Source organism: Dromaius novaehollandiae, chromosome 1, assembly GCF_036370855.1.
Source record: "Dromaius novaehollandiae isolate bDroNov1 chromosome 1, bDroNov1.hap1, whole genome shotgun sequence".
Classification (NCBI taxonomy): Eukaryota; Metazoa; Chordata; class Aves; order Casuariiformes; family Dromaiidae; genus Dromaius; species Dromaius novaehollandiae.
Genome location: NC_088098.1, coordinates 208,053,840 through 208,070,387, shown reverse-complemented (window position 1 = coordinate 208,070,387; position 16,548 = coordinate 208,053,840). Strand labels below are relative to the sequence as shown.

Below are 16,548 nucleotides of genomic sequence, written 5' to 3'. Positions count from 1 at the left end.
CAAATCCCAACAAGGTGTTAACTGTAATGGTGCCACTTTGACAACCTAAGTCATCACTTGCAAGCTGGGTTGTTTGCTAAGCATTCTTCAAGATCCGTATTCTCCTTTTGTTCTTTTAAGGTGCGAGGAAGATATCAACGAGTGTGAGAGAGAAGAATGTGAAAATGGTGGCTCTTGTGTCAACATATTTGGTTCATTTCTGTGTAACTGCACTCCTGGCTATGTGGGGCAATACTGCGGCCTTCGGCCTGTGGTGGTACCCAACATACAAGCTGGGCATTCATATGTCGGCAAGGAGGAGTTAATAGGAATAGCTGTGGTCCTGTTTGTCATATTTGTGCTGATCGTCCTCTTTATCATTTTTCGCAAGAAAGTGTTCAGGAAGAACTATTCACGCAACAATATCACCCTTGTACAGGATCCGGCTACTGCCGCCCTGCTCAACAAGAGTAACGGCATCCAATTCAAGAACATACGGAACAGTGGAGACAGCAGAAATATCTACCAAGAGGTTGGGCCTCCACAAGTTCCTGTGAGGCCAATGGCCTATACCCCATGCTTTCAGAGTGACTCGCGGAATAACCTGGACAAGATAGTGGATGGGCTTGGGGTAGAGCACCAGGAGATGACGACATTTCATCCTGAGTCCCCTCGAATACTGACAGCAAGGCGGGGTGTTGTAGTGTGTAGCGTAGCTCCAAACTTGCCCGCTGTGTCTCCCTGTCGCTCTGACTGTGACTCCATCAGGAAGAGCACCTGGGACGCCGGGACAGAAAGTAAGTAGTGCTGCATGCTGTTCTCGCTATTTTCTGCTCTACATAAGTGTCACTTTCTGGGTGCAGCAGTTACAGTAGCACTGGAGTAGCAGAATGAATCAGAAAACACTCTCTGGTAAACACTCTGCAAGTATGATGGAGAACACTTGATGCATTAAGCTGAAGACTAATGCACTTTAAATTGTTACATTTCACAAATAAGTGATTTGATTAAGTTTTGAAAGGATATAATTAACACTAGGCATACGAGTGCTCTACTTGCATGCATCTAAATATGACTAAACACATACTTGTCTTGCTTATTCAGAAAGCAGGTATGAGTGCTTTGGGCATTTGTTTTTCAAGTGGTACAATGCAAGCATCTTTATTTTGGAAAAAAAAAAAGGGAGGATGAATTCTTGACTACTAACTGTTGGCATTGGGCAGTTGGTCTCCCAAGGAAGTTTAAAATGTTAAAAATTTCTGCAAGAAGCAGTCCTGTTTTGCAAGGGCTCCAATGCACTAATAAATACTTTGTATTTCCAGTGTCTCTGAAATGGAGCAGGAAATCATGCACTACTTACCGGATCACCTTTTCAGTCCATTGCATTCCTGTCTTCATTCAGTATCAGTGTCATCACAAAACTACTGATCCTTGCAGTTAATCCATTTGTGCTCTGTTTCTCCAGCCTGGTAACATAGCATGCCACCATTCCTGAACAAGCTGTTGTAGATAAGGCAAACTTGACCTATTCTGTCATATCAGGAAATACCAGTTTGCAGGAACCGAGTCAAGACCCTACATCATCTATCCTTGAAAGTCAGGACATATCATATGGACTAGGGAATTTTTTTTTCCTAGTAGTAGTTTCTTCTTAATGCATCCATTCCCATTGTTATCCTGCTTAAACTAAAACTGTCAGATAATGCCCCATGATCCAATGACTTTTATAGTCCCATTGTTTTAGATGATATGATCTGAGGAATACAGAGAGGAATCTGGAACTACCTCGTACGTGTGTCCTGGCATGCACATTTTCATCAAAGGCAATACATTGGCAAAGGGCTTCTAGTGAAAATCAGGAATAATTTTCATTTCTTCAAGTTGTATTCCACAAAAGTTGTGATAATGTTGTGGTGGACCTTTTTAACCGTTTAACATAGTTTTGTTGATTGAAAGAATAAGCATGCAAACCTCCATGCGTGTTCTGTTCTATATTCTATTGGGTGTTTCTGCCACAGAAACTGCTAGTATCTGAAAGAATTTCTACACAGCATGAGGACATACCATAGAGAAAGACCTCAGCTGTCAAAAAGTGGGAAGCAGTGCAGCTTCATTACTGCAGAACTCACTCCATCTAGCATATACCCTGCTTCGCAGCAGGAACTAATCAACCATTACTATATGGAGGTGCCTCATGCTGGTTAGAAATATCTGCAGATACCAGGTGCAGAGCTGCACTTATGTGAATAGCCTGTTTGCAGCACCTGAGCTTGGTCACTCATAATTAGCTTAGGTATCTCAGTGCTTATTATGGAGGATAACTTTTTGTTCCTTATTGTCACTCAGAGAATGTATGGTTGGATGTACTTATTTTTGTGTGTTTAATCACATGAGAATTGTCAAGAATGAATGTCCTTGATGAAAAGCAGTATAAGTTAATCTACTATTTGTCAGCAGCAGAGCCATTAAAATCCGATCCAAGGACCACTGATGTGAATTAAAAGATGCCCAATAACTTCATTGAGCTTTGAATGAGCTTTTAATGAGGCGCTCAAATTAGGAAATGAACAGTAAAGATAAATGTGACTGTGATCTCTTCTATAAGATGTTTATACCACAGTTTTTAAGTCTTCATTTTCTTTGCTGCTGAGACTACATGGCATGAAAAAGGCAATATTGAATACAGATGTTTCTTCTGTGATTATGGTGGTGGGAGCCACTTGAAAGGCTATTTGGGCTTCAAAGGCTTCAGAGGTCTAAGTGTGTTCATCAGCTGCCTTCTTAAACAATAGGTCATTTCCTCTGTCTGAAGGAATTAATTCTGTTCTGACAAAAATAATAGAAGGCTCCTTGGTTGCAACATTTAAATGGCTCCGTGGTATAAACAGAGAAATGTGCATACCTATAGAGTACCGTTTTGCTTTGTTTTCACTGTCAATGAAGGTAAAGGGGTTGATGACGCTGAAGAAGTGACCTGTTTTGCAGGAAGTAATAAAGGCAGCAACTCTGAAGTACAGTCCCTCAGCTCCTTCCAGTCTGATTCGGGTGATGACAATGGTAAGAGATGCTTTTACTTTTATTATCCTGGGGACAAAGGGATTAAACTGTTTTTCTAGTATCATTAAAAATATTTAGGAAACATCTAGAAAACCCTTTAACAACACTGGAAGTCAGAAAGCTGTGGGTTGTGGCCATTTTTTAAATTATACGACTGTAATTAGAATCTTGATGCTTGGAGCTGTTGTATCACTACTAAGCTTTACAGTGAATTAGGGGTGTGATACAGCAGGGCCCCTTCTCCAATATGCAAGTTGACTAACAGGTCACAAGCTTAACTGTAGAATTTCTATCGTTCTCTCTCTTAGAACAGGATCACTTTCATGTTTCATCAGTCAATTCAACAGGAATTTCTGTGCAGTGTGCCAGGTCTCATTCATGGTCCCAACAAAACTCTGCTAGTGCTCCGCATGCAGCATTGAGCAATCTCTGGTGACTTGGCCTCTTCCCGGTAATCACAGATGAACGAACAATAGAGCACCATTAAATCCTTGCTCAGAGAACATTAGTTGCCTGCTGTCATGTCCTAGATCATTATCTCAGTGGGTGACATGAGCAGAGCCATACGCAGCCTGAATGAGACCTACTAAGTCGGATGAAACATTTGTTCCTAAGGCCCATGTATGCTGAGTGGTGGGTCTGAGAAAAGGGAGGATGTTTCTGTTGGGGAGGGATGATGGATGTCAGGGAAACCTCATTCAGATACACAGAAAAAGCTTACCGCAAAGAAACTGCACTTACAGTCCTCAATACCAGCTAATGAACTGTCTGGAGACTCAGTTGCAAAGTCATGTCACGCAGCTCTTCCCTAGGCACTCTTAAATGTTGGAAAAAGCCCTTAAAGTGAAGTGCACTTGCAGTTCCTTTTGGTTCAGCTTTCCATCATGAGTATTTATGTCAAGCTTCTCAGTGCTTTTCAGACATCCCTCCCCTGCAAAAGAAAAGTGATAGCATTGTTGTTACTGTAATAATTACTCAGATATTTATTTATTGTACACATGGTTACTTTTTATATCTCCCAAATACTAATTAGGCTTTCCAAGTGTAGGATCCTGCTTCCATTTAAATGAGTGCCACAGTGCCCTCTGAAGCTGGATTGGCCCTTCTGTGCCCATTCATATTTTGTGAAAGCTGCATTTAAATATGGCCTTTAAAGATAAGAATTCTAGTTCAGGGTCTAAACAAATCAATGCTCAGATATCTTCAGAGAGAATGAGGGAAATCACTTAAATCACGCGAGTCATTTTGCAGAGGTCAATGCCAGACAGCATGCTCTGGTTTTCTTGCAGTGGCGGAGGAGGGGGGAGGGTTTGCAGTAGAAGAGCCTAAAATACAAATACAGACATAAGCAAGCATGTACACAGTAACATACATGAATATAGGGGCTACAAGATACCCCTCTTGGAGCCATAAATTCTTCCCCTTCCTGTCATTTTAATTTTCTGCACTTCCATCTAGCTAATGATATTGTAGGAAACAACCCTGCAAAGGTTTAAAAGTTGTCAGTGAAACTGCAACAAATGCAATTCAGCATCCGTGTTCTTCAGGGAGAAATGAAAGGATGCTCCTTCTCCACCCTTCTTCTCCCAAAGTTGAGACAAATGTTGCCAGGTGCTTACTTGGCTAGACAGGGAGGACATGCAGGCTTGTGTCGTGCTTCTGAACAAATTATTGTGCTGACACTGTGTTGTGAAACCAGTTAACCAGTTCTGACTGGGGAAACATGTTTTGCACCAGAGAAGCAATGGGACCTGCTGGAGGTGTGAGTAGCTCATGTAAACATGTCAGCTTGGAATGGAGGGGCTGTGACAAAAGTGGATTTTTATGTTGCCATTTCACAGCAGGCACTGGCTGGTTGTGCTGTAAAGTCTAAGTAACTGCTGCGTGATGGCACCAGTTTTTACCCGAGAGCAATGCTGGTGTTGGATATTCTGCCCTGTGTCACCTCTTATGTTGAGTTATCTGGGAGCAGAAGTTTCCTTCCAAGCAAGCCCTTCTGTAAGCACACTCAGCCCAGCGCCCGCTAGAGCCAGCCCTTAGTTGCCATGAGGATGTTATGCTGACCCTGATTTTTTGACCATTAGTTTTTCACTCTCTCTTGGCCTGTAACTTTGAGATCCTTGGCAGAAGCACTGCTTTCCGTTCTCGTGTTACCCCGTTTCCCATTTGGCTGACTTTCTCGTTGGCAGAGGGGCAGACCCTTGGTGGTAGTTTCTTTGTTTCCAGCTCTTCCCCACCCTATCTCACTCAGGTCAGCAGGGAAGCCAGGACTAGGATGCTGCTGTGGCCTTTCTGCTGATGTGGTGGGTCAGAGCTCCTCTTGTGGCTCTGTTTCCAGCCACACAGCAGCTAATTACATGGTGTCACTTATTTTTGTGTAATGCTTCTTATACATTAGCCAATACGAGTCTCCCTTGCTTATGCAATTACCAGTGCCACTGATGGCATAAGCATGCTCAGTATAGCACTAGAATATGGTTTCTTTGGCTTATCAAGACTCTTCTTGCCAAGCATTCACAGGGACTGAGGAAATTGGATGAGATCCTTGATCTCTTGCCCAAAATTTAACAGAGGCCTCAATACGTTCAGCATACATTTGAATGGTGCTATTACTGTTAACCCGTTTCCTGTGACCTCTAGGTCTATTGGCTTTGCGACACCAAAAAGTATTTTTGGCTTAGCATTTCCAGTTCCCACCTCAGCCTGCTCCAAAGCAGTCAGCTGTCTCAGAGTGATTAAAAATAGTGGAAGACAGCTAGGTTCAGTGTCTGCTAAACATAAATGAGAGCTTTCCTTCTGTTTTGAATGGGTTTTGTCTCAGGTTCTTGAGTGCCAGGATGTCAGCTGGTCCAAACTCCAGATCACTAAGACCAAACATCATAGCCCTGCTTGGCTCTGTGTTAAACGATCACATTGTCTGTGTTAGCTATTTCAAGGGAAAAGTATATTTTGGTAAAACAGTTGCAGGGCACAGGGCATTTGTGAATGTATTCTGTCAAATGCAGATCAAATTTTGAACCAAACCTACTTGACTGTATCCTTTTAATTATAGCAATACTGCTAAATATCCCAGAGGCATTATACTGAACAGCACATACAGTAAATAAGTAAGACATTCCTGTTAGGAAATAGATTAAGTTGAGGGCTTAGCACCATTTGAGATTGTGTGATGGTCTAAAAGATAATGATCCCTTGGAGCACATGACACTGTCTCTGGAGACCTTTAAGCAAGAATGAATTAGAAATTAGTGTCAGGTAGACAAGATACTGCTTTGGTTAATTGAATCAGCTGGCCAGTCTGTTTGAATTTATGAGCTGATATGTATCATCCCATATGCCTTTTTGGAAATGCTGCTTTGGAATTTATCACCATTCTGAAAATGTGTGGGATTATCTGAAATGAAATGTCCTGCAACCCACTGTATAAATCATGAATTGGTTGACAGCCTTTTTTTTTTTTTTCCCCAATGTCACTTCCTTCTGTTTGAGAGAATTTATTGTGGTAACGTATGATGTGTGTTTTAAATACTAACCTGAAGCTGTCCTTCCCCTCCCTTTATTTTCTGCTTTCCCTCCCATGCAAGCTTCCATAGTGACTGTCATACAGCTTGTCAACAATGTAGTTGACACTATAGAAAATGAAGGTATTTAATTTTTTTTTCTTTATTGTTATGCAACAATGCTTCCTGTTCTCATTGTGAAACATTCCAGCAGAACCTCACTAATCTACACTGACCAGCAAAACCATGGCGGGTGATTGAGATTTGCAAATCAGCATGTTCACCAGCAAACTCAAGAACACAAGAGTGATGTGTCTTTGGGTAATTTGAGGTGATAGAAAAGGTCTGAAGGCCTTCATCCTCTTCTGTTCAAGTCAATGTTTTTTGCTTGCTTATTTCCATTGCCTTCAGAGAAAATAAGATTAAGTTCATAATGCAGCCAAATCATTGTGATTATCCTGTCTGCGGAGGCTGGGAAGCTGAAGAAGATGCAGGAAGGCTGTAAAGTATCCCAGGCAGCAGTAAAGCTGGATTATAAGCTCCATGGGATCATGTGGAAAGGTGCAGAGTGGTGTTAGGCAGGCAGACAGTTTGGCCCAGGTAATATAGAGTCAAACAGGAGATGTATAGACAGAACCCTGTGGATGGCACATGGTGAGGCAGCCTGGCTGCCATTGCCTTTGCCCACTGGGGTTGATCTGTACGCTGGATAGACCATCACGATTGGATCGAGGGACCCAGTACTCAGCTCTGCCACTGACTGCCTAGGTAACCTTAGGCAAATTGTGTTACAAGCAAACTGGTTTCCCTATCTGTAAAAGAGGAATATCACTATTTACCTCTTTTATAAAGCATTTTTTAATCTACTGATGAAATGTGATCTATCAAAGCTAAGTGCTGCTCTTATTTATTTATTTATGCTTCATTTATCTTACCCTGGGGAAAAGTTCAATTCATCATAAACTCAAGCTATCTATGACTCCAAAATTTCATCTGTCTTTAACAAAGTTAAGCCAGCTTTGAAAACTGCAGCTAACCCAGGTTGAGTGATGTTTAAAGACGATCAAGGAAGTTATTTCTGTGAAATAACTGATTTTTCTCTTGAGGTATTGTCACAGGAGTTTTGAAAAGTGCATTTAGTCTTACCTAATGATGACACTTGAATATTTGTCTGTAATATTTTTACTGATTTCCTGAAATGTAGGAATGGCCTGCTTTTGGCTGTCGCATAGATAGCTAGCCAAAGTTAACTCCACTCAAAAAATACAAAAATAAGAAAATAAAACACTGAAAAGATAGCACAGACACTGTAAATGGTCCTACCTTCCTACAGAAAAGCTTGAGCAAACACATTAACTCCCCATCATGCCTTAAAGGTCAGGAAAGGGCAGTCTGGCAGCAATTTTGAGAGGCCACTCAAATTCTTTATGTGCAACCTGTTAATCTAACATGTTCTGCAGCAGAGCTGGCAAAAGCAGTGAATTTTGTTAGACACACAGAAACTCCTGGTGCTTCACTGGCAGAAACGTTGCCCAGAAGCAGCGGGATGAGGGGCTCAAGCAGTGGGACGAGGGGCTTCTTCCCGTGGGAGCTGCAGGTTGTGCAAGTCAGCAGATTAGTGAGGTTCTATTGGATCGTGAAACAACGCAGCTCGGAGGTATCTGACACGTCTTGGGTGCAGTGCCCTTGCACTGATTGAAAGACAGCAAAATCTGCTCGAAAGAAAGAAAAAGGAAGGAAGGAAGAGAAGAGAAGAGAAAAGTGGTTAGGGCCGGTTCAGACAGTGCTGCCAAACCTGCAGTAAGCCCCAACCCTCCTCACCCCAGGCTAACACACACCAGTTAGAAAGCTACTGTCTAACTAACGAATAAATCACCATCACCCCATACACTGTGTGGTGATAAGCAAGGGCAAGAGTGGTGTTGATAGACAGAGGCCTGGAGAATAGTCCTCTCTCTCCATGTATCTCATCTCTGGTGTAGTCCCAGAGATTAATGCCAGAGAGGGCTATTACCCAACCAGACCTCCTCCAACAATACAGTCCAGAGACCTTGCCCAGTGACTTCTTGCATGAAGCCCAAAAACCTGTGGCTGAACAAGAGCATCTCATTTAGAAACTGCTACAGCTTACTCTCCCCTCTTGTTTCACACGAAACCTCTTTCCTTGCTCTCATCCCTACGCCTGTGCCCTCTCCATGCTGGAATGCCTCGCTCCCCACCAGCTAGCATGGCAGTGCAGGTGGGGCGGTGGGTTTGGGGTTGTGGGCCATTGTAGCTGACGGCCCCATTAAATGGCTTTGTATTCTATTCTATTCAGGTTCTTATACCGTGCCCATCACCATGGTATCTGAGCCCAGGTGGGCCCAGATTTGTTTGAACCGGCCCTGAGAATGGTAGATTCTTATTTTTCTGTTTCAAAGTGAACAAGTGAGAGAGAAATGTACTTTGCAATTACAGACCTTACAGATGGTGGATAGCCCTTTCTGTGTTAAGAATCCCAGCTCTAATGTAATTCCATATCTGTTCAACAAGGGTAAATAATTAAGACATGATAGAGAAGGAATATAATACACATGACATAACCATTTCTTTATGTATGCCTGTATTTGACTGGGCAAGCTTATCTTGTACATTAAAATAAAGAGCAATTAAAACTGCTACTAAAATGACACTGAGCCAGCTGTATTTTAGAAATATGCATGCAAAGAGTTCTGTGTTTCACGTGTAATAGTATGCTGGTAACCAGCTCCGAGTTACCAGTTTTTACTTTTCACTTTGTATCTGACAGTGTCTGTAATGGATCAAGGACAGAACTACAACAGAGGTGACTTTCCTTAGACACTTTCTGCCTGTTGGCCTGCGCTGGGGCGGGGAGGGCACTGATTTGATCTTTTTCACTTTGATCTGCTTCACACATCCTGTTTTGTTTGAGTTCTGTTGTGTTCAAATGCTGCATGACTATGGCCAGCCACTTTTTTTTATTTCAGGATCCAGTTTTCAGTGTCTCAGTCCATCAGATTGTTTGCTTATACACTTTCTTTCCTGAAACAAAGTCATTGGAGGTGGAAGGGGAGATTCAGTGTGATATCATAAGCATGCTGACTTCATTCATATTTTTTTTCAATTAACTGTGGAAAGCATTCATTCAAAGATTTTTATCATTTTGATTTCTTAGCCTCATAATTTCTAATACAAACTAGTGGCATCCTAAAATGTAAACTGCTTTAGAGTGGTGATGTTTTGTTTCTTTGCTTGTTTGCATTAGCATAATACAGTTTTGTTCTTCTCTCCTACCCCTCTGGTCAGAGCATGGCTGACCTGTGTCAATGGCCTGTGGCGCATGCTGTGATTTAAACGGGTTGTGAGGATTAAGAGTTTGCTCTTTAGCAAGTGCATGCAAGGCAGTTTGTTTTCATGGGAGGCCCCGTCCTAACAGATTGCTGCGGTTCTGTCTCCCGCTGCAGCTTATCATTGGGATACCTCTGACTGGATGCCAAGTGCGCGTTTATCCGACATTGAGGAAGTGCCCAATTTTGAGACAGCAGATGGAGGCTCCGTTCATCACGGCAGTACCAGAGAGCTGGAAACAGATTACTACCTTGGTGGCTACGACATCGACAGTGACTATCCTCCCCCTCATGAAGAGGAGTTTTTAAGCCAGGACCAGTTACCACCTCCTCTTCCAGAGGATTATCCGGACCAATATGAAACCCTTCCGCCCTCGCAGCCGGTCTCAATGGCAAGTACGCTCAGCCCCGATTGCAGGCGACGGCCACACTTCCACCCTAGCCAATACCTCCCTCCTCATCAGTTCCCCAACGAGACGGACACTGCAGGGTCTCAGACTGGGAATGAATTTAGTACTTTTGCTGTTGGCCCAAGCCAGAACACAGAAAATGTTGGTGCAGGTAAGATGCCCTTATCCTTGCACAACTCTCTAGATGCCTCCTCCTCTGATGTCTCAGCCAGCTGTGGCTTTGATGACTCCGAAGTAGCCATGAGTGACTATGAAAGTGTGGAGGAACTCAACCTAGAAAATGTACACATTCCGTTTGTGGAGACCCAGCATCAGACACAAGTGTAAAGGAAACTCACTTCTTCTTCTTCCTCTTCTTCTTTTTTTTTTTTTTTTTTTTTGGTCATCTGGTCCAATTAATAGTATAAATATTGAGAAGAAATTTTGCTAAAAGTGTATCTATATATATTGGGCAAGGAAAAAATACACTATAATCCATTATTAACTTGTTCAGAAATGATACTGTATGTGCAGACACAAAGAGACCGATCATGTTAAGTGTTACACATCACAAAATTGTTCCAGACAATCTGGAGAGTGTGTACCCTCTATTTATTAGCAAGAGTAAAACAGAGCTTTTGAGGCAGGGGGAAAAAAAATCTCCTTGCTAGATAATTTCTTTCTTTATGCCCTCTTCCCCCAGGGTTTGGGTGTTTTTTGGTATTGTATTATTAAAAGTGTTACAGTGTTATAATCTCCCCACAGTATTAATGAACTGGTATGGATCATTCCAAGACGCATTGTTGCATGAAATTTTATGTCAGCAAAAGAGTGAAAACAATTGATTGCTGAGGCTGCTTTGTACAACAGTTCTGATGGCTTAAAAACAGCATTTAACATTGATGTATTGAAGACAAGCTGCCAGTCATTTGTCCATAAAAACACACCTATAATTTTGTTTGTTTTATAGCATTTCATTATAACTTGGGGGCATATAGAGAGGCATATATGCAGTGTATGTTTACACCAAATTGGCCTATCTTGGGTGCCATTTTTTAGAACCTAATCTCAGATGTGTGACAGACTTCACCTGTTAGAACTTCTAAAAACATCAGATTTTGACTCACTAGTGGTCCAGTTCTGCCCCTAGCTAAGTATGTATGGCTTCCCTTGCCTTCTGTAGGCAATGTGAGTACACATCTGAAAACAGTCTGGAAACCTAGCTATCTAGGAAGTACTGCTGATGATTTGACATTCCTTGCTTGGGCAATAGCCTTTTTAGCAGTAATCATGGTACAATTATTGCAGTAAAATTAGTTGCATATAATGGTGCTATTATCTCAAATTTTTAGTCTACCATAATTTGGCAAATGTCCATCCCTACTGTTTATAGGATGACTTCTCAGCTGCTGTAAACTGGCTCAGTTGATGGAACGGCAGGGATGGATTGTAGCCAGAGATCTGGCCCTAGATTTTCAGCTGGATGTGTGATTTCATGGAATTCCAGGCTTTCCAAAGGACGCTTGCAGACTTAAGAATATTGTTGTGGAACGAGGAAAAGAACCACTTCAGTGTATTTTTATGCTTTCCTCAGCCTGGCTGGAGTAAATGGCCTTTCACACTGATTGGCCTGAGCAGCTAGGTATGATATGGAAATGCAAGATTTTCACTCAATTTATTAAAACAGAATATATGTGCCCTTTGCTCAGTGCTATGAAAATGTTTTTACCGCCACCATTTTGCAGCATCTCATACAGTGAGTGTGAGTCTGCAGCATGCATTACTGCTGAGATTTCATCCATTCTTTCCACAGCATATTTCAGTCATTTTGATAAGCTATTGAATAAGTAAAGCGTTGTTACAAATGAACAGGTACATCAACAGGTTTCCCATGCTGCTTTCCATATCCTGTCTCTTGGTCAAGCATCTTAACTGAATAGTTTCAGCAGTTATATTCCAGGCAATGTATTCTCTACTGACCTGAGTTTTATCCAAAATTAAATTGTGATTACATGACATACAGGAACTGTTTATTCAAAAAATTACTCCCCAAAAAAAGAAATTAATAATAGAACGTAATTTAAACAATTGCAGCTCGTAACACTTTTAATAAAACAGGATCTCTAAACTTCATGGAGTAGATGTGCTATGTTGCTTCCCTCCAGTAGCTTATGTATCAGTGAAAGTTTGGTGTAGACCTTTTCTTTGGGATCATGCAGCAGTTCTTCATTGGAAAACAGCTCGTTATTCAGAGGTACATGAATAAATTGAGTGAACTTCTAGAAAAGCCATGTACTGCACATACAAGTAATATCAGGTACTTGTCTGCATATGGTTCCTGTTCATTGAATTTATGAATGTCACTTGGTCTTCTCAAAGTAAACATGCTTCTGTAACAGTGATATATTCTGAATGTGCTCATGGTACATTTCAACCCCTTTTCCCTGCTTTGTCCCAGTGTTTTCAAGGGGGAAAAAATGGAAATTTGTATCGCGATTGCAAGGAACTGAGGGATTTGCTGATAAACCATGAAATGATTTGGCAAGTGTTGAGGCGCAGATAGAGGATGACTTGCATTGCTCATGATGTTTATGTTGCTGGAAAGCAGGTGCAAGAATTAGATTGATGCCTCCTCAAGAGTAGGAACATTGAGTTTGAAAAATAAAGCTGCAAGTTTAGCTGCTGTGCAGTGATTTTAAAGCTGATATGACTTTCAGAGAATGTAATACTCTCTTAGCATCTGGCTGCAGTATTTATGCAGTTTGCTCCTAGTCAATTTTGGTGTGATACCTTTAAATCTATTATGCAATTAGTTCTATTTTAGCCCCCAGCTAGTTATGAAGTGTACTTGTCATCTTGATAGTGAAAAATCTTGAGAAAGCCAGAGACACTGATATCAAAACTTTACTGGGACATATCAAAAGTGTCGCAAGGGAAAACACCATTGGGAGCCTAGCAATTGCCATACAAACAAATCAATGTTTTTTACTAAGCTTGTTGCCTCAGTAATATCTTGTTGGTAGTGAGTTTTACTAGTAAAAGATGCATAAATACAATGTATAATATTTTTTTCTGTTTTAATGTTGTTGCCATTTCATTTCACTGAACACCTACTTATTAAAGTGCTGTTGGGAAGGGTGCCAAGGATCACCTGTTTAGCCTTCTCTGTCCCACTCATGACTTCTATACCTCAATATCTCCTCCTCTCCAAATCAAACAGGCCTAGTCTGATCTCTCCATCTTCAAACAATGCCCCTCTGTGAATATTATCACTTCTGTGGCCTTTCTGGTTTCATTCTGGCTCTTTTCGATAAAGTGATTAAACCTGAATGCAGATCTCAAGGTGAAATACCTCCTAGGGAGTAAGATTTTCCTGTTAATATCTCTCTCATTAATCCAAACAACCATCTTATTTTCTTTTTAATTACGGCTGTACATTGGTGGGCCCTAATCTTTTAAGCTGGGAAGTTACAACATAGTCACAACCTAACATGAATATATTAGGGTTCATATTGTTTCGTCCAATATATATTTCTTTGTCTGCCAGGTGATGATTTTTATAAAGCTGCTGCTGTTTTTCCTAGGTCCCTGGTTCTGTGAGAGCTCCCCTTGACATCTCTGCTGCCTGTCTGGCCTTAATCCTGTGTGTCTGTATTTCAGTTCATATTCCTGTAGATGGCTCCACTATACGGTACTTTCTTTCAGAATCATCTCTAGGAGAGGTTTCATAGGCAAAAGTACAGCCTATCAGCTGATAATATCCCTTGGGATCAAAACAGTTTTTGCCTTTTGTAAAGAAGCAAGGAGAGAAAGAAGCAACTTGTTAAGATGCTAATACATGCTTGTATCAAAAAACACTAAATTTGCCAGGCGTGTGAGTGTCTGACTGAAAGGGTGCATGTTCTCTGTGTTTTGATCAGGGGTCAGAATGTCATACACGCTGACAGCCCTCTCAATAATTCTGGCAATGGAAAGAGCCTTAAAGCGACTGACAGCACAATTTATGTTGCCAATACCATATTAAGTGGCCTCGTGCAAAAGGAAAAATTAGGCTTATGTACTTTTCTTAAATATCCTAATTATTCCGCCTTTAAATTATAAACATCCTACAAAAAAAAAAAGAAAAGCTCACAAAACCATATTCTTAGAGGTACTGGATGTGATGGCTGTCCTGATCAAGTGTCTTTTGCAGACCAAAGGACCAAAGGTGACACCGTGACACCAAGGAGCTGCAGCATCACTTCCCTCCCGTAGGGCCAAATAGACAGCCCCTCCAGAAGACAACTGTAAAGTGGCCTTCTGAGGACCCTCCTGTAGGTCACAGCATATGAGGGTGACCAGGAGAGGATGTAGCACTGGAGAGACTCATTACAGTGCTGTGATTTCCAGGCAGCCCAGAAAGGTTTCTGTAACTTATTACCATCCTTGATCCTGAGTTATCCCATGGGTTTCTTAAGCCTGTAGAGCAGTACGAGGCTGGAAGGAGTCAAAGGCTTCTCACAGCCACTGTTTCCCTTAAGGCAAAACGTTGTGTGCTCCATCTCTGTATTAGGCTCTCACCCTTTGTATGTTCCGTAGACAAGATAAATTTTGGTTCTCAGATTTTTTTATTTTTCTGAATCCCCTAGCACGATCGGAGTCAGTGCTAGCCTTGATATATTGGTACCCTCTCTGATCAGAAACTCAGACTGAATACAATACCGTAAGGAAATACATGCCACTGATATGCTGATTATTAAGAAGGCAGCAGCCTGTTGTCCCTGAGAGCCCTGCAGATAGTCAGCTTTGAGAATATGATATAAAAATTATTGCTCTATTAGCATAAATTCCATTGTGAAGAGAAAGGTGGCCTGGACAGGAAAAAGATCATCATAACACAGCTTTACTGCGCGTCAAGCTCCTGTTTGAAAAAATCATTAAAATGAATGGTGTGGCAGTTCTTTATAGCCAGTAACGATTCCAGACACAGGAGAGCGTTGAAGGTGCCCTGGACCAGTTCAGCTTGGCTTTGTCTGTAAAGGTAGCATCCGTCATAATGGAGAACAACAGCTGTTTGAAACCAGTAGTGGAAGTACGTCTGCGCTTTGTTGGAATTTTTTGGAACTATTAACTGAGTAATCATGGACATTTCAAAGGTTTCCAAAGAGAGAGCTACATCTCCAGGTTCACTGTGTGATACAAGGTCTGTGGTAAAACTCTGCTTTTTGCCTGTTTGCATCTCTATTTCTCTCAATACACCAAACAGTGATTTGAGCCCTAGAACTTTAAAGTATTGCCCATTATGCATGGCCTTTAGTCTGTGTTTCATGAACTTGACTTTTAACATCTCCATTATCAAAAGGGGCATGCAGTTAGTAAAGGAGCTGCATCATACAAGGGGTGGGCGGATGGGGAGGAAATGAAATTAAGTTCATTTCTTTATGTAATAATGAAAAGCAATAATTACAAATATGTCGTATTACACAAAGGCCATAAGTAATCTTTACCAGTGTTAAGAGTGCACTTGAACTGTATTATGGAAAGAGATTGGAGCCCTCAGAACTGTAGCATTCTTCTGTCATATGAATACCTGAATTGCTATTATTTAACAAGTGAATGAGCCCATACTGCTGCTTTTCAGGAAGTGACAAAGGTGTTTAGGAATGAAAGCAGTTCTCTTTAAAGCACTGTATCGGAAAGATTGTCTTGTAAATTTTACCTGTTGCAAGCAGGCTGGTTTGTAAAAGATGTATGTTTTGGTGTTTAAAAAGAAGTTTATAAAATAATGTATATAATGGTTTCAAATTACCAGGCTTTTGTAGATATTTGATGCCAATCAGGTCGCTTTAATTTTTTTGGTTCATTTGTTTGTTCGATATAATTCTAAAGAGTCATCCAAGTTGGGTTAAACTTTTAAAGTAACAGCAAAAAAAAAGTTTTAGATTTGAAAACTGGTACTTTTTAATCATTTCAAAATGTACTGTAACTTTCCTTTTGGTTCAGCTCTTTTTGTTTAACTTTTTCTGTTTTTAAGAAGATGTTTTTTATTGACTTTTTTTAAATGAATGTTTTGCACAAAAAAACAGAGATATGATTTTTATGCCATTTCAAGTAGGTATTAAAAGATGTCATTTCTCCAATGACAACAAATTCAACCTTATGCAAAAGGGAAGATTTATCACTTCAAGTGGGTATAGTCCCTCATCTGAAAACTAATTGTTCCTTCATAGTTGCTGTTGGCAGTATTGTCTTGTGTTCTTTTGCTATAAAAACAAAATGACAACAAAAAAAGGTGTA

At 41.0% G+C, this 16,548-nt stretch overlaps 1 protein-coding gene across 9 annotated transcripts in view; it reads left to right on the top strand.

The window, feature by feature from the left end:
- The window catches only part of FAT3 (FAT atypical cadherin 3), a 422,304-nt gene extending 406,359 nt beyond the window's left edge, over positions 1-15,945 (top strand). For 3 of the 9 annotated variants that reach the window (XM_064505138.1, XM_064505137.1, XM_026109215.2), the window contains 5 exons: positions 121-776; positions 2,923-3,036; positions 6,621-6,680; positions 9,325-9,360; positions 10,001-15,945. In XM_064505138.1, coding sequence (XP_064361208.1) covers positions 121-776; positions 2,923-3,036; positions 6,621-6,680; positions 9,325-9,360; positions 10,001-10,620 — 1,486 coding nt within the window. In that variant the 3' untranslated portion in view covers positions 10,621-15,945. Of the gene's footprint in view, positions 1-120; positions 777-2,922; positions 3,037-6,620; positions 6,681-8,853; positions 8,930-9,324; positions 9,361-10,000 lie in introns of all 9 variants that reach the window. The other 6 variants (XM_064505145.1, XM_064505139.1, XM_064505143.1 and 3 more) reach the window with 6 other exon arrangements.
- Positions 15,946-16,548: the final 603 nt, after the last annotated feature.